The sequence below is a fragment of the Solea senegalensis genome, linkage group LG21 (genome assembly GCF_019176455.1).
Source record: "Solea senegalensis isolate Sse05_10M linkage group LG21, IFAPA_SoseM_1, whole genome shotgun sequence".
NCBI classification, from domain to species: domain Eukaryota; kingdom Metazoa; phylum Chordata; class Actinopteri; order Pleuronectiformes; family Soleidae; genus Solea; species Solea senegalensis.
The window spans coordinates 6093563-6116355 of NC_058040.1; the positions used below are offsets into that span (position 1 = coordinate 6093563).

Here is a 22793-nt window from a genome sequence, read left to right on the forward strand (position 1 = left end):
TATATTTTTGTCTGGTAAAATGACTTTGCTTAATATTAAGTTATTACAGTTGTTTGATGGGACCCTTTAAAAGTGAACCTGATATTTACATTTCCTTGTGATACTGAGCCTTTTTACACCACATTCTTTTGACCTTGTAGATATGTTTGTAGGCCATACTGATGAACATGGGCCTTTCCTTGTCTAGCATTAATTAACCCTGAAGTTATAATTTAATGTTCACTTCACAGAAATATCAAATGTCATCAGATGTGATCTCACATTCTGAGACGACGTTCAGCCTTTTGTTTACATTCATCTGTAGAAGTTCCCTGGTGTTTTTAATGTTGTGATGACTTATTTATTTGCATGATTCTCTACACATGTTGTTTTTGACATCATCCTTGCATTTTTAAAAATGTAATACTGCATGTTGAGTGCACCTGAAGAGAAGGATAAAACTGATATCCCTCCGACTGTTTGTTTTAATGCTCATTTGTGGACCGAGAAGATTTGATTTCAAAGTCAACAAAATGATTTTGAATGCTGCGGTGTAAAAACCTTTATACTTTTGAGTTGATTTCCTCTCCATTAATGCTATGTCTTAAAATCAAACTTGAAAATAGAAATGCTCACTGTTTGTCTGTAAAAAAAAAAAACATTATGTTTTTTTTTTTACAGACATAGGGATCTGCCATCTTGTTTTGAACAAGAATTATGCTGGTTGGTGACAATGTTGATGAGGAGACTGAATAAAAGTATCAGTTGTATTAAGTGTCCAAGGAAATGTTGGTCAAAAAGTAAAAATTATAATAAATTTCATACTCCATACCAATTAGTCTACATTTAGCAAGAACATTTAAGATAAGAAAGTCATTTGCTATGGTTAAAACGGTCCATACAAAATGATTGGTCCTTCAGGAAACACAGGGTCTTGTGATTGTCAGTCCTTCACTTAGTGTAGAGAGATGGGAAAGGAAGCTCATCCGTCGGCTGCAACCTTTAAGCAACAAAGACATGGACACATCAGAGATGAGTTATAGACTATGATCATCTTTCTCTTAGGCTTGCCTTTAGTAAGTCTACTTGCTGCAATTATTTATCCAATCCACAGTCCTCATTTTGCACATTAGGTCAAGCAAGAAGTTCATCCAAATCTAACAGTCTGAGTAAAAGAAATCAATCAATAGCTTCTACCGTTGCACTTTTTTAGGAATTGAATTTTATGAATGACTGAAACACTTTAGAAATCGATGTCTTAGTGTCCTCTATGAACAGGAATAACATTTACAGCAAATAAAAGCTGTTTACATTAGCACCTGATTGAGACAGTATGTATTTTAGTATATCAAAGATTAAACTACATTTTAGTATACTTAATATACTTATTATTATGTGTAAAGATTATTTTACTTCCTCAAGTCATTTTAAAAATAAATGGCATCATGGTCTAAACAACCAAAAACATGGTTTATAATAGTCACAGTCACTGTTGCTGTTGCAAGGTCCCTTTAGAGCAGTTTTAAGATTTACAACCAGTTGTTTTAGTACACATAATAAGCAAACAAGCATTTTTTTTTAAACCTTTAAAACTGCACATAAATATTCAAGCATTTTCAAGGATTTACTTAACTACATTATCTCAGTTCACAGTTAAAGACACTATCAATAGGCAGCCAAAAGTGCCAAGACTCACTTTGATGACTGTTTTTGTTTACTTTTGCGATAAAACCATCGAATTGTACATCTGTGAGATGCCCAATATCATAAATATGCAGTGTAACAGCAGCATGAGCAGTTATAGGTTCATAAAGGCTCAGCTAACAAAGGCCAATATTTGCTACTGGTCACACCAGAACTAAAAGGTCTGTACATGTAGCAGTAAAACCACTCAGTATGTTGAATTAACATATTGCTCCAACAAGACTCGAGTATTTTCCATTTACTGTACATTATTTTAACATATTTGATCCATTTCTACTGTCCAGGGAGTACCCTGCCTATCGCCCTATGTGAGCTGAGATTGGCACAGCACCCCCCGCGACCCTCCGGTGGAGGATAAAGCGGTAGATAATGGATGGATGGTTGATTCATTTCTTTTGCAAACATGCTGACTGCGACAATCCTTCTGCTGGAGACACACCAACACTTAATCCACTCTCACCAGTTGTCAGGGCTCCACTGGGTGTCCTGGGATTCCATGAGGTGGAATGTATAGACATGGCGAGAGTCATCCGATTTGTTTTCAGCACTTCGATGCACCACCTCGCCGTGGATCAGGACCACGCCACCTGATCACAGAGAGGTTACTGAGCGGGCTGGGATGTGTAGCTGCTCTCCCTCCCACTGTGACAGTTTTATTAGGCGTTGGATACCAAAAATATGATGTCCTCAATCATTTGTGGATTTGAACACACAGCCAGTTACCTTTTTTAACCGGCGCTGCTATGAACTTCTCATCGTCGTACACCTTCTCTCTTCCAGTGAAGTCTGTGAGGGGAAACGTGCCCTCTGGAGTCCGCACCATACGGCGAGAAATACCACCTGAGGGAAGGAGACCGAAGTTTCATAATATTAAAAGCACAACATCATACCAGGTTATGAACGTAGTGGTTACTTTAGAGGCTACAGAGTAAGATATTTTATGATAAAATGAGATCTTACTGTGTTGTGAGCCCGGGATAAACCACAGACAGCCATTGTTCACAGTGGCATCTTCCAGAGCAATCCACATCCCTGTAACTCTGCCCAGAGGCTCCGTGTACAGAAATGTGGCATCTTGATGAGGTGTCACTGAGAAGAATAGAAAACAAGAATCTACTACACACTTACAAGCGTCATGGAAATAACACAGTATGGAAATAACACAGTAGCTCATCGAATCATCTTAATGTAATATACTGTACATTGTTGCAAAGGCAGGGAAGGAAAATCACAACAAAAACAGCACCATGTACAAGAATAATGTATATATTAAAATATACAAAAATAAAGACAAATAAAAACATTTTTATTTTACCTTCCCCACCAATGCCCGGTTGCTGGAAAGGAGAGAGAATGAAAAATGACATCTTAATCGATTAATTCATTAACTCTTTTTCTCCAATTTATATCATGTGACATTAGGTTAGAAGGTAGGTGGTAGGGCTGAACAAATTGAATAAATATCTAATTGCTATTATTTTGACTGAAATTGTGGTATGATTGGCAATATTAAATAGATTTTATATAATTAGGAAATTAAGAAGGCAGGGAGTAGGAAGGTAGATAAGAAGGGAGGAAAGAAATTAGGAAGGTAGGTAAATAGATAGATGGGGATGTGTGAATAAGTAGGTAGGAATACAGGTAGGTAGGTAGGTAAAGAGATCGATAGGTAAAGAGGTATATAGGTAGGCCGTCAATGATTTACCTTGAAAATGTACATGCTTTGGAGTATGACAGGACTTATGAGGCCCAGCTTCATAGATATGCCCTATAAGACAACAGTGGAGAAGTTGGTTATTCTGTCACTTTGCTCTCATGCATCATTTGTTCAAACAGTGTACTCACCTGAACTTTGGGTGAATGTGTAACCTTTTTGAAAAACGGCTCATAGGCATGTAGCGCTGCATGAAGACAACCTGGATTAGTCAGGGACTTTTGGGAAACTCATGTTGCCATTAGAAAAGCTTACCATGACCAACTTTGTTCAGTGACTGCTGTTTTGGTACGATGAACTCCCCTGCAAACCAAGAAAAGCTTGACTGAAACTAATCTGGCATTGACTATTTAAAAAACAGTTATAGAGTTTAAATTTACAAGAGCTCACCTTTGTCATCAAAAACTCCTTTTTCAAAGAAAAAACGTATCTTATCACCACTGGTGATAAAATAGTCAGCATTTCCCTGCAGGTCAAAGGGTCAACATTAGTCTGTAAGCAATCAGACATTGCACACACACGTGCACAGAACTACTGACTAGATTGTTGACATAACAGGAAGCACGTCTTAGGTCGAGGGGATCATCAGCTGACAGATAATGTATTAACACTACAGTTTAGAGCTTAACACATACACAGCCTTTCTACTTTTAAGTAATATCAAAAATAACCATACCTGCATCTTTAAGTGCAATGTGGTGAGAAGCATGTGAAAGAAATACTGTTAAATCAGCTGCAGACAATGTTCAAGTTTTATCCCACTGACTATGGTTAAACTGGGTCACCTGTTTTTGGAGCTGTTCTTCATGATAGGTAGAGAAGGTGATGCGGCAGTGCTGCGGGACGTCCATCTGGTCCACAATCTCCGTCATCCTCTGTCTCAGTTCATCACACTCCTGAGAGGTCAGCAGCCCGTCCAGAACCACATACCCGTCCTCTAAGTACTGTCACGGGGGGGGAAAGGGTGGTTTAAACAAGATACTACTGAAAACACAAAGACAAGCCCATAAAAAGTTTCAGAAGTGGATTTTACTTTACATGGACGCTTACTAGGACTTCACAAATGTGATCACTATTTGGTTTCTCGTGCTTTATTGAAAATGTGTGCTCTGAATACAGCAATCATGTGCTCCCTGATCACGTTTTAGAGAACTGGGGTTGTTACTTCCATCAGTTGTGATGTAAAAACCCATCACTTTGTGTCACCAGAGACACAAACACACAGAACAACACAGCTATACGAAGAAACACAGAGTTGATCGGCATTGAATTAACTGGTTTGAATGCAACTGTTTCTGACATTTGTTTACATAGAAAAGTTATACACTTGGCTGGAGAGGTGGTGAAAAGACAAAACCAGTGTCCTTTCCTCCGACCAGCAGGCAAAACTGCATTAGTAACTGTATGAGACAATGGTCAATGGTTTAGTATTAGTTATAAATCTGTTCAGGCACAAATTAAATATAGTATTTTTTGCCTGTAAATGACATCTTTTTAAAAGGCTTTATTTATTAATTCAATTGCTACAGACTCAGTTGATATTGGCATTTCCTGGTTGTGTCTCTGTCTATATTCATGTAATAATATATATATATATATATATAAAAAAAGGATAGAAGGAAAGTATAATTTAGGAAGGTTGTGAAGCAATAGAAATGTCATGCGAGGTTCACTGTTAAACTAGGGAACTGATGATTCCAAATTGTGTATCTTCTTCTTCGTCTATTCATGGCAGAAGAAAGGGTAATTATACTTGTGTAAAATCACCTGATTTTATTTGAATTGTTGTTGTAATTACCCCATAATATGTGTTTTATAGTCAGTTATATAGATGCCACCACTTTGGAAGATCATTTGTTTAGAATAGCAAACTATTTTCTTCTGCACTTACCTGTAGACAACTGGACTTAGTCAAGTTGAGTTGAAGCAGGTATTTAAAAGGTATCTAATGACCTGGACGACTGAGAACCTTCACACAAAAAGCCTGCAAAGGAGAATCTTAGAATCTTTCCAGTTTAACTGAGGGTTACATAGGTTGTGCAACACCCTTGGAAGGGAAAGGCGAGGTGACAGACATCCAGCTGCAATACAATTTGAATACAACACCAATGAATGTTGTTCAATTTCAACTAAAATGTAATAGTGTTTGCCTTCTTAACTATGCTTCAGTTTACTCCTAAGTGATAATGTTAAGTGTGTGAAATATCATATGTATGCTAATGTTTTCTTTTTATCTGTTGCATATATAATATAATATATAATAATAACTGCATATCTCATTTAAATTACTGTATTATATAATACAACCTTTTTTAAATTGTAATAGTGTTTAAATGTACTTTTAAAAAGGCAGATGTGCGGATTTTCACAACAGAGTAAATTTGCATGTTTGGCTACAGTGTGCGCACACTGCAAGAACATAAACAACACGCGAAGCTGGGGACACGCGACGAAAAACGTGACACTGTCTCACATACTTTACCTCATACCTCATACGTTACCGCTGTTTTTTCAATATAAGGCAACGCTCACCTTTTGCACATCACGATCTGTCATGAAATCCATGCTGAAGTCAGTCTGTGATCCGTGTCCGAGCAACACTGAGCTGAACTTCCAGCCTGCAGACGCCCTGATACCGCGTCACGTGACTTGTCTAAGTCGATTAAGGTGGAACCAAACAGAGACCCTACTCGGAGCTTGGACGTAAATTAAACGGCCCGCAGCGCCATCTTGTGGATGTTTTGTGTAGTTGCGTAAACCAGGATGTAATGAGGGAATATTCCCAATACAACGTAATTTAAATACTGAACTGCATTTACATATAAACATATTATTAAGGACTGAGCTATAGAAAGGTAGATGGACAGATTGATACTTTGTTTTTTTTTTTATTAATCACTGTATTTAAATGCACAGTAGGTCCATCCATCCATCCATCTTCTGCCACATAGAGACAAACAACCATCCACTCTCACAATCACACAATTTAGAGTCCAATTTGCCTAATCCACAAATCTGCATAATTTTGGACTGTAGGAGGAAACCGGAGAACCAGGAGAAAACCCACACATACAAACATGCAAACTCCATGCAGAAAGGCCCTGCACAGTAGGTAGTGTCTGTAATTTGAGAAATCGTGTTTTTGGCTTGTTTGATTTCCCTTGTGTTTGTGCCTAGCAAACAGCAATGAGTTGTTCTGATCCACTGAAAAAATAAACACAGAATAAATTGTAAAAAAAATTAAAAATACAAAACTACTGGTACAAAAGATCTCCTTCCAAATACTCATCCTTCATTAGGGACGTAGCAAAGACGTTAAAGCAGATGCCTTCATTAAAAGGTGACCAAAAATCAAATGGTAGGTTATTGTAAATATGGAGTTCTATGGATTTGTGATCCATACAATGATGTTCTATAAACGTCACTAAAAAAAAAACTATTTTAGCCACATGTGCCAACATCTTATAAAAAGCTTCTCAACAAAATCCCCAACAGTGCTCAGGAATCCCTTCTGAAAGAAGACACTTAACAGACGATTAAATAACATATTCTTTGTGACAGAGCTTCGTGTTAAGTGTTACTTTTATTATTATGTGTCAGAATGGTACAAAAGTAGGGTTTGAACATTAGGAAATCAAAGTTTAGTTCTTCATTGAAATAGACATCGAGCTTCAAAAGCCAATGTCCAGTCCACTTGGCAACGATAAATTCATCAAGGCCTTGTCATATATGTGTCATGTGATTCAGCGTTCAGGCTTATATTCAGCAATGACTGTGGCTGGGTGTATGTGGGCAGCTCTAGTATGGCTTTAATGCACATAAGTTCAGCATCAACAAATTCATGCTGCAAAATGAAATGAACAGGACACCAGATAAGGAAATCAACCAACACTTCTTATAGCCCTGATCTACGGGCTTCAGAACACAGACAAATGCCATACACAGTACATACAATCATAACAAAAACATTTTTTTTAATTTTTCATACATAAATAGAGAAAAGATGTCAATGCAACCATGGCAGTTATTTGAGTGGGATTGTTTGATTTTCTTGTGAAATGGTATGTGACACGATTATATAAGTGGTTCAGGGAATATTAAACATTAACAGATGCTGTGTACGGTTATGTACAATGAAAGATTGTCAAGTGTTGGTTCTGTGCATTTGTGGAACACTGTCTTGTTTTTGGGGACAAAAACTGGTAATTACTTGTAAGAATAAACTGATCAATAACTCTGCTTCACAACAACTACACTACTTAAGGCATACCTATACAAACAGACACTCCGCTATATTTCAGACTGAAACATACATTTAAATATTAACAAAGAATGCAAATGCAAGCAGAAAACTAATTTTAAATATGTCGACTGTGGCTTTTAAAGGTGATAACATTAGACATGATAACTAATCACAAGCAAGAGCTGTTTGTTACCATGGGGCATTTCATTAGTCACAAATGTCCTCCCTTTAAGGCTGACTGAGCTCATTTCACACAGTCACACTGACTCACAGGAAATGGAATGGGGGTAAGGTTAACTCAACACATGACTCAAAGGGAAGAATCTTGACATTACTGTTGTCATTCGTCTGGAGGTCAGAAAAAACAATATTTGTGGATACAAATCCAAACTTTGACAAAAAACTAGTGCAGTTGTTCACGAACATTTTTAGCAAATCCAACAACTCTGATACGGCGTGAAAAAGCTCCCAGTGACGCCCTGAGAAAGACTCAAATGGCTTCCCTGAAGTTCAAGAGTACTCAGGTACACCTGAATTAATTTAGGGCTGGACACATGCACTACATGTCAGAACATCTTCTCAATAAACCACAACCATAAAAAAAGTAATTTTGTGCAAGACTGTTGAACTTCTAACAACATGACTAGCAAGTTATGGCTGAAGAGCCCAAAGCAACAGGGAGGTTTTTAGTTTCAGCTGCACTGCACCACTACAGTGAACTATGACACTGCAATATAATGTCTTATATGCAGTTTTATGGACTAGTAACTAAATTACTATATGCATCAAGCTGGTAAAAGGACACTATTTGTTGCTACTGTATGTAAAATGGAAAAGAAATAATCTTGCTATCACTTAGCACCATAAAAATTTAACCAGAGCCAAGATACTGAGGTGGACATGCTACTTCAAAACTAATGTGTAAATATGTCACATGTGCATGGCATTACTGCCTTCCTTGGTGTCATCTGTTCCTTTTTTGGACTTGACTGCATCTCTGACCTTTAAAACTGGTTGCTAATGAACACATGAAGACAACACAGGACTGTACTTTCAGACAGCAAGGGAGCAATTAACATGTGACTCCTAGAAGGACATTTGGATTCAACTAAGGCCTCAGTGCAACAAAACCCATGGTGAACAAAGGTGCGGTTGTATTATTACAATGAAACTACTCAACGGCTAAAATAAAAAAATAAAAATAAAAATAAAAGATGGAGAAGGGAAAAAGGCTGATAACAATAAGAGCACTAACTGATATACAGGAAACAAAGATGTTAGACATTTCAGCTATACATTTTACATGAAATAACATGTTTGTGATCATTAACAGGGCATACTGCTTGTTAAAGGTAAGGCCATATTAGAGATGCCTGGATGGGTTTAACCTAGCAGATATACGCTAAGTTATGCTATTAAATCCAAAGCCAAAGAAAAGTGTTTCAAGCAAACAAAGCAGTGTTTGCACTGATTTGCACCATGCACCATGAAATCACATACTCTGCATACTCTCTTTCTCTACAAATAAATGTTTCCCTTGTGTAGGTCACTAAAACCTGTTTCGTTCACTCTGCAATTCCCTTATTTTGTTATTCAGCGATTAATCAAAGTTCGGTTAAAAGTTCAATTTTTCCTGGAATAAACCAGGCATAATAAATAATTTCATTTTCAGACTGGCAGTACCTGGCAGAGAGTAAAGTCTCTCTTGTCTTACATCTTCAGCTCATCCTCTCTGTAGTGCCATATAAGCAATGATCCTTTCTCACGGGACTCATGATTAAAAATTATACAAGGCATTACATGTGCCTTGATTTCTGTATTTTTATTGACTTGCTTGTGCAATTACGCATAACAGAATTGGAAAATAACTAAGAATGACTTCTGTGTTGTCTGAATGTGTGAGCAACAGGACATTGTGTAATTTTAATCTCATCAGCGAAGCAACGTGCCTTCAATTGAACAAAGGTCACAGGATCTTGCACTACAAGTATACATCCCATAACCTTTCCATGTGTTCTTATTCTGGAGTGCTGTGGTGACTGAGTGATAAAAAATGAACAACAACAACAACAATAATAATAATGATAATAATAATTAGAATAATAATAATAGTAATTCTGAACTGAAGGCATTTAATCACTGCCTGGAATTTCCAATCACTCTGTGGCCTGACTCGCATACAGAGATATGATACCAGGTTGTGGTAGCATTTTAAAACAAACAATTATGTATAGTGGAGTCAAATCCACCCATATAACCACCCATATAAAAACACATCTCTCATAACCTTAAGATACACCAGTAATGTCTGCAATGTTTCGCCATGCAAAGGATGCGATGTTTTCATAAGCAAAATAAAGTCCAAGAAGAATGATGCATTTCTTCACCATAACTCCACAACTTCCAACATAACAGGCTGACATTATAACTACAACAACTGCAGTCTATTCAGACAGTGTACTGTAAAATGTGTTCCCTTTACTTTTTTGCTGAACAGTTATTCTTTGATGTTGTTTCATTAAGTTAAGGCCTAAGCTGTGAGATCATGTACAGGATTATCTCCTGATCTTCCTCACGGAGTCACTCCATTCATGTAAAATCTCGCACCGAAAGCATGTTGAATGTACAGGAGAGGAGCCTGAAAACCAAAGAGGCAGACCTTTGTGGCTCACCAAATTGGTTGTCAGATGCACTGTAATTTTGATTCTGCTAGCATTCTAAGTCACACTGCACCACAACTGCAAATGTAATTGTAAAAAAAGTTACATTTTGAGGCTCAAGGCAAAAGGAACGGCAGGCAACACTGCTCTGAGTTACATTTGTGCGTGTATGCCACTGCAAAGAGGTGACGTAAGCATGTTTAGCTTACTGGTCAGCCTCAATCGTGCAAAGTGTTTCAGTTTTTTTACGCCCTTTCCAATAAACGGGTTTGCTTTTGACAGGTCCTGTGGCATGCATATTAGATGTCACCTGCTTGCATCCCTGTGGGATGAAATGACAGAAAAAACATAGTTCTAAACCAAGTTATCATTGAAATTCTTGAAATGTGACGTCCATGTTTTCACAGACCCTGTTAGGAAAGCCTCATCACAAACAGAGGTTTGCGTCTCTTTCGTAAACAAGAACAATCACTGCTTGTTTTTTTCTCTGATCTCTCACCACCAAGGATTTGGCTCAAGCTTGCTCCTTATCCGCCCTCCAAAGCTGTTCTTTGACTTCTGATGGCAGCGTGTTGAACACGTCCTCTTCCACCACCAGTGCACTCCTCTTCAACAGTCGACACTCACCGAGCTCCACCGGGAGACACTCCAGACGGTTCCCTCTCAGCTCTAGCTGGGTCAACCCTGTGAGCTCTCCAAAGCGCGAAGGCAGCGTCTGGAGGCAGTTGTTACCCAGATTCAGAGTACGCAGCTTCTTACACTGGAAGAGCTCTGGGGGCAAAGTCTCAATCTGAGGTGGAATGGACAAGAGGCAGAATATTAAGTTACAAGTCACCAAACAGGCTGAGTTGTTGAATTTTTAATCCACATGTCATGGTCAGGGATATGAGATATGAGCAAAGGTCATTCATAGAAAACATACAGCTTTTAAGACATTCTTATATGAATTAGTTTAAACAACACACAAGCCAGGCTTCAGAAAAGGAAACACATCAAAATAAGACTGGGCAGTTCCAAAGATTTTATCAGGTTTTAAAGTTAAAGAGTCAGGACAAAAACCCCAAGTCTTAAAAGTCTCAACAATTACAAATCAACAGCCAGCCAAAGCCTTTGTACTACAAAGATACTCACAATTCATTCGAATTGCGAGAGTGCCAACAGAGAGAATGTAAGCAAAAGAGACTTTGAAATTTCCCTTTTACTACGGCTATTTTTAGCTGCACACAAACCTAATTTCAGTATGCAACCACATGAGGAAATGCAATAAACTGGCAGGAGCCTTTACTGAAAACACATGATTTTAGATGCATGCATCTACCCGAGACTGATACATTAAAAACAAGCAAAAAATAAAGTATCAAATGTAGTAACACAAATAACAACATCAAGTTTAATATTCATAATATGTCTCTTACGTTAAAACTCATATAGTCTACTTCACCTCACAGCAGTGTGGGTTGAACGGCCTTTAAAAAACTTGAGTTTTGCAACTGAAATAAACAGTTTACTTCTCAAGAAGTGGCAGTAAGAGACAGAAATAATCATCTTCTCTTCCAAAGAGGAGAGTTTGTATTACATCATGCTCAATCTTATTTTGGACTCGGAAACAATGAGAGTTTAAAGCATACTTGCACACATTGAACATAGTTATTTTCTGTTTATTGGCATAAAAGAAGAAAGGAAAAGAGACTGGCAGTAAAAACTTTGAACATGTTAGCTGTTTATTCATAATTTGACTTCTGTGCACACAAGTGGACTGGGTCTACAACACGCCACTTTGTTTCACTGAAAAGCAGAGAAATATACCAAGATGATTTCAGTGTTTTCAAATTATTGTTGTCACCTGAACTCTAATCATATCTCTGCATGAAATGTATCAAAAATCTTGTAAAAAGGGAAATAATAAATAACATATCTGTCCAGCAAAGGTGCCATAGTGTCACTTATTATCTGGTTATCTTAAAAGCAATAGTTTCCAATCCAGAACTACCTCAACATTTACAACTGCTGACCTTTGTAAACACCTCATCTGGCTGTTGATCTAATCTTATTCACACATACTAAAGAGAGTTGGGTGGAGACGGAAAGTGAGACAAACTTTCACTAGTGTCAGAGTTAAGGTTAAGGTAAATTCAAGCACATTTCAAGCACTTTAAATTACAAATATTCATATGAATACATGCGTACTCAAAACGATTAGATCACATTAAAAGGGGTAGTGTTATGCTATATAATATAGATACTATCTTAAGCATTTTCAATATCCAAGGCCTTTTCAAACATCATTGATTTCATCAATGATGATGATGATCTTGATTACATCATTAAAATTCAAGCATTTAACAATATGAAGCCCCTGTATGAACCTTGTAATATTAACACATGCAGTGAACAGATTTAAGGAAGTATTTTTAATTCTTACCCTGTTTGCTGTCACAGCAAAGTACTGCAGGTTCTGGAGGAAACCAACATCAGCATGGATGTTGGTTAGGTTGTTATGACTCAGGTCCAAGAACCGCAGCTTGCGGCAGAAGAAAAGCTGGCTGGGGATTTTCTCAATCTTGTTTCTGTTTAAATAGAGCCTCTCCAGGTTGGTAAGCGTTCCGATCTGAATGGGGATGTAGGCGATCTGATTGTACCATAGTTTGAGGCACACCAGCCGATGCAGGTGCTGGAAGCTGATGATCTCTTCTATTGTCTTCAGATTGTTGTCCTTCAGGTCAATCTCCTGCAAATTGTGCAGACTAAAGATGGAGTGGGGGATGCGTTCAAGGTCACAACGAACAAGCTCAAGCTCTGTCAGGTTGACCATTTTCTTCAGGCTGTTGAGCACCATAAGCTTGGTACCCTCATTATTGATGGAGAGCTTCTGGAGGTGGACGCCCACATCTGTCACTACCTGTGGCAGCTTGGTCAGGTTACTTTTCAGACGGAGAACTTTGAGCCTTTTGAGCTCTCTGAGCCCATCAATGACAATGTAACGATTGTTTTCTGCACTCAGGTTCCCAGTTAAGTGCAACTCACTGAGGTTTTTCAGGCTGTAGATCCACAGTGGGATCTCCTTGATGTCAGTGAACTTGATATGGAGTGACTTCAGGTTTTCCCTCAGAAAAGCCAGAGCTGGAGCCTCGATTTTAGCTGGTGTGTGGTAAAGCCACATCTCTCTCAGGTTGGAAAGCTGGGCAATGATTGGTGGTATAGTTACGTCAGAGATGAGCTCCAGCTTAAGCACTTCAAGCTCTATGAGATCAAATACTGTGTCTGGGATCCCACTGAGCATGAACAGATGTAGCTCCAGCTTTTCCTGAGAGTTTTTGGTGATGCGCTGCCTCAACTTCTCCAACGTCCACTCGTTGTTAAGGTTCAGCTGCCTCAACTTGTTCTCACTCACCTCTGACAGAAATACAGCAAAGCGCTTGGAATACAGAGGGTCATATTGGTCTATCATGTGTAACATGAAGGCAAAGTCGTTCTTCACGTCAGGGATGTCACTATAGCTGCTCTCCTCCCGGATTGATTCGAAGGAGTATCTTTTGAGGGAGCGGCTGAGCATCCAACACAGAGTGTACATGGAGATTAAACCATAAACCACTACCAAGCTGATGTAGAAATAGGCCAAAATTTTGAAAAGTGTTGCCAATGGGTGGGCACAAGAGAATGTGTTATACCCTGTTAGCTTCTGAAGGTTCACTGCGCACACTACACTGAACCTGATGTAACCTACATAGTAGGCTGTGTAGCTAATAATGAGTAGAAACTTGATTACTTTGATAATGGTCTGACGTATGTATAGACGGTACACTATATCACCCTCCTCTACGTGGATCCTGAACTTCTTCACCTTCTCAAAAAGAGCCTTCGCCTGCTCCCCTTCTTTTTTATCTAGAACCCCAGTTTCAGAGCGATCGACTATTCCTTGTTCAATTCTGGACTTTGTTCGTTGAAGCATTGGCACACTAGCCTCAACATCCTCGCTCACGCAAGAGGCTTTTTTATCCATTGAACCGTTCATTTTTCCAAGAGGTTTAGGATCACTCTCTTCCACCACAGTCTCAGACAAAGCCCTTGTTGTCCATGGGGAGTCAAAGCACTTGAGGAGGATGGAGACAAAGTGCTCCAGTTTTGAGCTTGTGCGGGGAAACTTGAACCAGAAGTTGCTAGAGGCCAGGAAGATGAGGGTGTGAAGTAGCACCAGATAGGGGAAATATTTGGCAAACCAGTGTAGCTCAGTCTCGTAGCAGACAGCATCAACATAATTATACTGATGACGGTCAAGGTCATACTGAATGCCTTTTGGTTCTGATGCATAGAGGGTGGTCATATTTGAGATGGGCATGGTCTCGCATGACTTGTTGACCACCCATTTGCAAGGCAGGCAGATCATCTTGTCCTGTGTGACCTGCAGTGTACCACCAAACACTGCAATCATCAGCATGATGATCGAGATGTAGTCGGTGAAAACGTCCCACCATGGCTTCAAGATACGGTACGTTGGCTGGGTGTCAGCAAAGTACCGGAGCTCTGTGATGGGAATCATGATGGTTTATCTAAAAAGACAGCAAAACAAACAAAAAACTAGGAATTAGTTGGTGACATGTTACATTGACATTGGGGCGATGGTAACTCAGTGGTAGTTGTCTTTCAACTTGAGGGTTGTGGGTATGATCCCTGGCTCTGTTAGTCTAAATGCCGATATGTAAGATCTAATAGTAGAGTATTTGCAGTATCGTAACTCAATTACAATTATTATAGTGGAAGGGTTGAATTAACATCTCCAACCAACTAAAAATGGGTGTTTGCCAATTTTGTGCTATTCCACAACAAGGACAATGCAACTTTGCCATTAAAAACACAGTAATTGTGTACAGTTCGTTTGCTATCTTAATAAATAAAAAATAAAAGTGTGGGCAAATCAAATTTGATGTTCACACAAGTTGTCACACGTTTTTTTGTGTGAAAACATACATAACATGCAGACATTTTAATAATGCTTATTCTACAGTATGTTAATGGTTTAAAAAATGTTTTTAAAAAACTTTATAGTTATGTGATGACATCTAAAAAATAATTAAATTCTCAGCAACATGGAAATGACACCAAATTATATCAGATTGCTGACCATGACGCCTCTCTCAAACCAAAAATAGGCTACTTCCTCATTTCCCACACAATAAATGTGCAATGCAAGATGATATACATATGATAATGCACAAACAGCATTTCCTATCCAAGTTGTTTCAACTGTTAAAGTAATGCAAGAAAACCTGTACAAAAACCTGTGGAATTTGTGCAAAAGCACATCGACCACACTGTACATGGCAACATGACATGACTCTACAAAAGCATCTAAACAAGCATAAACAGCATCGCTTTAAAAACATCACCAAATAGAAATACGTCTATGGAGCCACACATAAAATTCACCCTGAACTAAGCTTCAATGTGGAATACAAGCTCTGTAGATAAACAGCATCATTCTGAGAAAATATCTGAGCTAATCTGAATATCATCATGACTGAATGATTTTTGTTTCCTCTTAGAACTCAAGATTGAGCATGGTTGCTGTAAAAAAAAAACCTGTCAACTGTCATACAGGTAGAGTAAAAGATGAGATAATTGGTCAAGTAGTCACAAAAAAGCATTGTTTTATCCAGTTCAATCCAGAAACTGGCAGTGCAATCACTGTGTGCCTCCTATGTTAGAACAAACACGAGCACATAGAGGCAATAGGTGAATTAAAACTCAAAAGATGAGTGATACATTGTATATATTAAAACTGAAACTGACATATGGAAATCATTGTTTCAAATACATATAATACAACAATCTGCTGATTTGAACTATTGTCAAACACAGATGCAACATTAACTGAATAGGTACGTGTGTTTCCTATTCCAAAACAAAGAGGTTTGTCATTTGACTGGACTGACAACGTCAAATAAATTGCAATTATAATAATATAATTCAACATGTGACATAATCAAGGTCAAAAATTACCTTGGGAAAAAAAAACCTGACTGCAAGCTGTTTATCTCGTTTATGACTCACACTGCACGCCTCCCCGAACCACCTAACCTCTACAACAAAATTTTAACTAAGGACATTTCCCACAATGACTAAAAGCAACCTAATCATTCTCCCCACCACCACAGACAGCATCAAGGAAATATAGTGTTCACAACAATAAAATACTTATTTCAAAAGGCCAGGACTGGATTATTTAGTGACTCAAGTGAGTTTTCTCCTGTTCTGCTTCTGCTTTTCTACAGTTAATTTCTCCTGAGTTTGTTCCCTGAACAAAGCAGCTTTTGTGTAGATGATTTTTTGTCAAGCAGGCTCTGACACAGGGGCTGAGAGAGGTGCAGGTGACCCTAGCTGCTGTGAGAGCCAATATATAACAAAGCCAAGTACAATTTTCCTCAAGGACACGAATGTCCCTTGACTGTTGCCAAGCAGAACATTGGAGGAAAAACATAAAACTGGCATGTACTTCTATTTTACAGCATATAGGTTGACTTCATTGAAACTTAATGAGAAAATAAAAACCAAATGAATTCAACATAGTCCCAGGAAAACTAAACCAACCAATAAGAAGCTTCACGGAAATGTCAAAGATGTGAACATTATCGCTGATAAAGACACTTTATATAATAATAATAATTTGTAATAGGAATAATATGGGAATATTAATATTATAAAACAATAGTTCTAGAGTAACCACCATGTAATAACAATGAAAGGTGTGTGGTGAATATAAAGGAGGATGCATTTTAACTTCATAAAATGATGATTACCAGTTTTGATGCACTTAAGTTTTCATGTGAACTTACTAAACTAATAGTAGCCTATGACAATCATCATTACCAAGCTACTACCCTGGATATTACTATGGAAATCATTATATGGTAATAGTAAATTATCTCCTTATCACACCATTACTATTGTCAAGCTGGAAATTGCATTTTAAATGAGATGGCATGACCATTATGCCAAGTATATTACATCTTACTTAATCAATAATTATATTCCATACTAATAAATAATATGTTGTTACTGTAAAGGGTTATCTAAAATGTTGGTGTCTGGAATCTCTTAATATTCTTCCTGAAACATGAAACATAGTACACACATGATTGAAGGGACATGAAGGGACAATGCATTTTGGAATTTGTTCACTAGTTTTCAGACGTTAAAATCTTGATTTAAAGATCTCTCCATTGTGTCAACAAAATGCAATCTACAAAAATCTGATCAAATCTCAAACATTTGGGATCACAAGATGGGATCACTGAAATTGTTAATCACTTTGCATTGAAAAGTCCATCGATGGAAAAGAAAGTCTTTTTAACAATGACATTTCAGCTTCTCCAATATGAGAAATTGCTTTTTGTTGGTTTTGTCTTAGATCGATCATTGGATGTATTTCCGATTCTAAGAAAACAAAATCCTTCTGTGGGCCATCTGTATTTAAACAGAGTAATCACTGCTTCATATATCAGCCCATCTGCCCAATACTGGCAATGGGAAAACTGTGACAATGAAGGAGACAAGGCAGTCATGACCGGGTCCAACTGGTTCTGGCTCACAAAAAACTTTTTTTCCTTGAAGGCAGCGTTCTCTCTCTCTCTCTCTCTCTCTAGCTCTCTCTCTCTCTCTCTCTCTCTCTGTCGCTCTCTCTCTCTCAGCAAATAATCCAGAAATGATTCATGTTTAAGAAGGTGAAAAATCAGATGATTCAGTACTTCAAAAAAATCAGTGCAGTATCACATTGAAATATTGTGATATTTCCATATATTGATATTCTCTTACATATAAGGTTTAACTGAAAATTATTTTCATAAATGAGTCATATTCAATTGACAGTGGAAATGACATTGGGTATTATATTACAATTTACGACAGACCAGAGGAGGGCTGAACTATTTATCAATTAATTTTATCAAAATCGCAATACAGCCTACAGTAATTTTCAAATTGCAGAGATTATTTTTATTTAATATTTGTTAAAGCCAAAATGTGAATATCATTTTAGATTAATTATTGTCTTTATCGATACACATCTTACTCTACATACTGAAGAGAACATTTATATTCCTCACAGATCTACACAAATATCACAGTAATCATTTTAAATGTTTCTCAAATGAAATTGATAATTATATTTTACTGAGGATGAAAAGAAAAAAGAACTCGAAACAATACACGTTCTAATAATAATAATACAAAAATAGCTTATACAAACACAATCCTGTCCACAATGGAAATTCCACAGGTTATTTTTTTTTGTTTTTTTCTTAATTGATTTAGGTGCCAAGAAACAGTCTAACAGTTCATAAATAAAAACCGTGGGTTCTAATCAACTGTTGAATGTGTTTTCCGTTTCAGTTATAATATCAGAACACCTTGCTGGCCTTTAATTGGTGCCGAAATTTGATGGTGACTATTGTACTGTAATTTTGTAATAACCTGGACAATGAATGTAAAACATGTTATTCAAACCTGCTGACCGCGACCTTTAATGAACTGCTCTTCCCCACAACAACAGCCAGACCAGTGGCGACGGGAAACGGGTGTCTCATACCGATGCTTGGTTAGCACGCTGCGGCACTGGAATCACACGCTGAGTCGCGCAGCTAACTGGCTAGTTACACACATTAGGACAATATATGGAAAAGAGACCCACCTATTTTATTGTAGCTGGTGTCTGTCGCCTCATTCGCACACGGGTGACACATTTCTTTCCCGTTTCTCAGCAGCTGGGGGCGGTGAAAGCCCGGGCCGGAGCCCCGTACGACAGTGACGGTGTAGAAAAACCTCACAACAGCGGCAACAGCAGCCGAGCGGCGCTGTTAGCTCGCAACAGCTGTTGCACGCGACTGCCGGAAGTCATAACATAGAGGCCCATTCAAAATAAAGGTACGGCGGAAGTACAAGCAAAGATCATACAAAAGTCTTTTAATAAAATAAAAATTCGCTTTCCGTGTTTTTTCTTTTTTTTGTTGACGTATATTGTTGTTGTAATGTGTATACTACGCATTACACCTTCTTCTTCCTCTTCTCCTTTCAGCTGCTCCCTTCAGGGGTCGCCACAGCGAATCAACCTCCTCCATCTAACCCTGTTCTCCGTATCCCCGTCTCTCACACCAACTAACTTCATGTGTATACTATTACACCTAATAAACTGTTCTAGTTGTATTTTGTAAAACATTGCAACGTGCGACATTATGGAGACAGTCTGTTACTAACAAGGCAGCCTACATCTCCAATTTGTTTGTAAAATATTAATAACAAAATATTAATAGCAGCTTATATTGAAGATAAATACACAATAATACATATATAAATAATATGTATATAATTCTGGCAATGGATGATATTTGAGAAAAAGGCAAACTAAGGCTGAAGACATGCTGTAGACAAAAACTGTGTGCAGAGTCACCACAGAGGCAGTGTTATTGTACGATGAATATATGTATTCTGTGCGTAATGGGGGCGGGACTAGATAAGCATTTGTTTCTCCCGCTTTCCCTTTCGGTTATGTGTATTGTGTGAACTACACTAAGATGATGTGTGATGATGAGTGATCTAACTGACATGACCGAAATAAACATATAAATAAATAAATAAAAAATGTGTTAGCTCTTTACACTTTAAAACTGACCCAAACTGTACAGCAGGGGTCTCAAAGTGGTGGCCCGGGGGCCACATGTGGCCCTCCAATCGATTTCATGTGGCCCTCCAAACATTATCAAGTCATTTCTATATGTTTTTATTTTTAAATGAATAGATTAATTTTGCATCATAAATATGTTTTCTTTTATTGTTGCATATTAAACTTATATATTGCATATTAAACCACTAATATTTTGAAATGATCCAATCCAACTTTATTTGTAAAGCACTTTAAAACAAACACAGTGGACCAAAGTGCTGTACAGAATAATGGATGAAAACAGAAGAAGTAAAAGACAGAAAAGCTCACACGAGGCAATACATATTAAAAAAAAGGAATTAATACATATTGATGATATGAGCTTATAACGTCCACCGCAACTGTTGCTTTTCCCAAAACCTTTTTTTTTACTTGACTGGTCTCCGACTGACCAGACGAGACAGTCAGTGGCCCACAAGTCATTTGAGTTTGAGACCCCTGTTGTACAGGTAGTATGTAGATAAACTCACTCCACTCACCATCACCCTTACTACCTACATAATTTGTGCTGACTGCTAATTGGCTGAACCACACATTCTAGCAGCAGCTTTGGCTTTAGTCATTTGGAACAATGTTAAAAATAATTTTGACATAAATTCATAACATGTTCTTTCATAGTCCCTCCATGGAACTGGTCAAACAAAGAGGTGATGATAAGCGTGTGCACAATATTAATATTACTGGAAGGATGTTGTTTCCAGTTTGTGACTCACTGGCTCTCCCAGAGGAATTTTGTGACCAAGTGTAAAATGTGACTCTGAGAGATCAAACATTGTAAGTCAGTCAGTCATCATCTACCGCTTTATCCTCCACCAGAGGGTCACGGGGGTGCTGTGCCAATCTCAGCTACATCAGGCGATAGGCGGGTACACCCTGGACATTTCACCAGTTGGCCACACACAGATAGAGACAAACAACCATTCACTCTCACACTCACTCCTATGGTCAATTTAAAGAGTCCAATTTACCTAATCCCCACATTGCATGTTTTTGGACTGTGGGAGGAAGCCGGAGAACCCGGAGAGAACCCACGCACACACGGGAAGAATATGCAAACGCCATGCAGAAAGGTCTTCTCGCTGCAAGGCGAGAGTGCTAACCACTACACCGCCATGTGACCCAACATTGTAAGTCTGTCTGTTATTATTTTGAGAAACAAAGTAACTTCAGGCCACAGCAGTGATTAAATCAATACATAACCAATGTGAATGAACAAGACCTGACAGAATAGCTACTTATTTATACACATCACTCTCTGAAATGGCTCTTCACTATCATGTTGAATATGTCTCTTATGTTTGCTAAACTTGTTAAGGACTGGTTTAAATGACTAATTTTCACAGAGTCCCTTCTGGCGCGGGGTGAATCTCTGCAACCTGCAGCCTCTGTGTCGGGCTCCCCGGACAGCTGACGTCGTTGACCCGCCGGTTCCTACCAGGATTGGCCTGGCAAATGCTAGATCGCTAGCGAACAAGGCTTTTATCTTGAAGGATTTCTTCTCATCCCGAAGTTTGGATTTTCTCTGTGTGACTGAGACTTGGCTGAGTGTTGGTGAGTCCAGTGCTTTCGCGGATCTTTTACCCCACGATTGCGGCTATTTTAACTCCCCGCGGATGTCGGGCCGAGGAGGGGGAATAGCAACTGTTTTTAAAAGTCATTTTAAATGTAAACAGATTTCACCATCAGCCTCGTTTACCAGCTTTGAACTGAGTTTATTTGAGCTGGGTCGCTCTCACACAGTGTTGTGTGCTGTGGTCTATCGCCCTCCCAGATACAATAAGGACTTTCTAAATGACTTTGCTGATTTCTTGGCTGAAATAATGCCTAAATATGACCGTGTCCTTATCGTCGGAGATTTTAATGTTCATGTGTGTTGTCCTGAAAAGCCAATGGCTAAGGAATTCCTGCACCTCATCGACTCTTTTAATCTTGTGCAGTCTGTGTCTGGACCCACACAGGAACGTGGACACACACTTGATCTTGTCTTGTCATATGGTTTGCCTGTTTTTAACTTGGAGATTTGTGATGCAGTGTTTTCTGATCACATGCCTGTGTTATTCGAGGTTGCTCTTGCCTGTAACACAGTTAAATCTGGCGGCACTGCTCCTCGGAGCTGTCGTATTTTTAACCCTTCCACTACTGTTCGGTTCTCAGCTGCTTTTAATCAGGAGTGTGTTTCTCCTGGGTCTGTGTGCGATACAGAGGAGCTGAGCTCATGGTTTCACTCTACCTGCCAAACCGTTTTGGACGCTGTGGCTCCACTAAAAACCAGGCAGCCCAAAACTAAGTCTGAGCCCTGGCTGAATGAAAGGACTCATGCTGTCAGACGAGAGTGCCGTAGAGCAGAGCGCAAGTGGAAGAAGGACAAACTCCATGTTTCGTTCCAAACATTAAGGGACTGTTGGCGTCACTATCAGACATCTGTGAGAGATGCTAAAAGAAACCATTTCTCTGACATTATCCTGTCAAACAGTCACAAGCCCCGTGTTTTGTTTGACACCATTAACTTGGTTCTAAATGCCCCACAGACTACCTGTATGGAGGCCTCCACCACTGTTTGTGAGAACTTCATGCACTTTTTTATTGACAAAGTCTCTTCTGTTAAGGCGCTTATCTCACCTCCTGCATATGACCCCTCTGTCTCTGTTCCCTGCACTGCTGTTTTTAACCAGTTTGAACCAGTGACATTGTCGTTTTTACAGGAGGTTGTTGGTCGGCTGAAGCCCTCAGGTTCTCCAAATGATGCTGTCCCTCCTCGACTATTTAAAGAGGTTTTCCACA

The 22793-nt window shown here is 38.6% G+C and overlaps 2 protein-coding genes across 3 annotated transcripts; both read right to left on the reverse strand.

The window, feature by feature from the left end:
• Positions 1-303: 303 nt before the first annotated feature.
• Positions 304-6053, reverse strand: phyhd1 (phytanoyl-CoA dioxygenase domain containing 1). Of its 2 annotated transcripts, XM_044012570.1 has the most exons (12): positions 5930-6053; positions 4183-4341; positions 4074-4079; positions 3788-3863; positions 3653-3700; positions 3529-3584; positions 3389-3451; positions 2999-3020; positions 2644-2772; positions 2407-2523; positions 2144-2270; positions 304-979 (listed from the first exon to the last, which is right to left on the reverse strand). In XM_044012570.1, exons 1-12 carry the CDS (start codon positions 5960-5962, stop codon positions 931-933), a joined length of 885 nt encoding a protein of 294 aa, XP_043868505.1. In that variant the 5' UTR covers positions 5963-6053; the 3' UTR covers positions 304-930. The 2 variants fall into 2 exon arrangements, with proteins under 2 accessions (XP_043868505.1, XP_043868506.1); XM_044012571.1 differs by lacking the exon at positions 4074-4079 and having other exon boundaries at positions 5930-6052.
• A 908-nt stretch (positions 6054-6961) lies between these two features.
• lrrc8aa (leucine rich repeat containing 8 VRAC subunit Aa) lies at positions 6962-19155 on the reverse strand. Its single transcript, XM_044012663.1, has 3 exons — positions 18984-19155; positions 12723-14847; positions 6962-11090 (listed from the first exon to the last, which is right to left on the reverse strand). The coding sequence occupies exons 2-3, from the start codon at positions 14835-14837 to the stop codon at positions 10815-10817; spliced, it is 2391 nt and encodes a 796-aa protein (XP_043868598.1). The 5' UTR covers positions 14838-14847; positions 18984-19155; the 3' UTR covers positions 6962-10814.
• Positions 19156-22793: the final 3638 nt, after the last annotated feature.

Excerpts from the sequence above, each read along its gene's own strand:
- phyhd1 (XM_044012570.1), bottom strand. The coding sequence starts at position 5,962 with ATGGATTTCATGACAGATCGTGATGTGCAAAAG. Across the intron at positions 3,585-3,652 it reads ACTGAACAAAGTTGGTCATG|CGCTACATGCCTATGAGCCG; the intron begins GTAAGCTTTTCT and ends GTCTTCATGCAG. Across the intron at positions 2,524-2,643 it reads TATCCCGGGCTCACAACACA|GTGGTATTTCTCGCCGTATG; the intron begins GTAAGATCTCAT and ends TCCTTCCCTCAG.
- lrrc8aa (XM_044012663.1), bottom strand. The coding sequence starts at position 14,837 with ATGATTCCCATCACAGAGCTCCGGTACTTTGCTGACACCCAGCCAACG. Across the intron at positions 11,091-12,722 it reads TTGCTGTGACAGCAAACAGG|ATTGAGACTTTGCCCCCAGA; the intron begins GTAAGAATTAAA and ends ATTCCACCTCAG.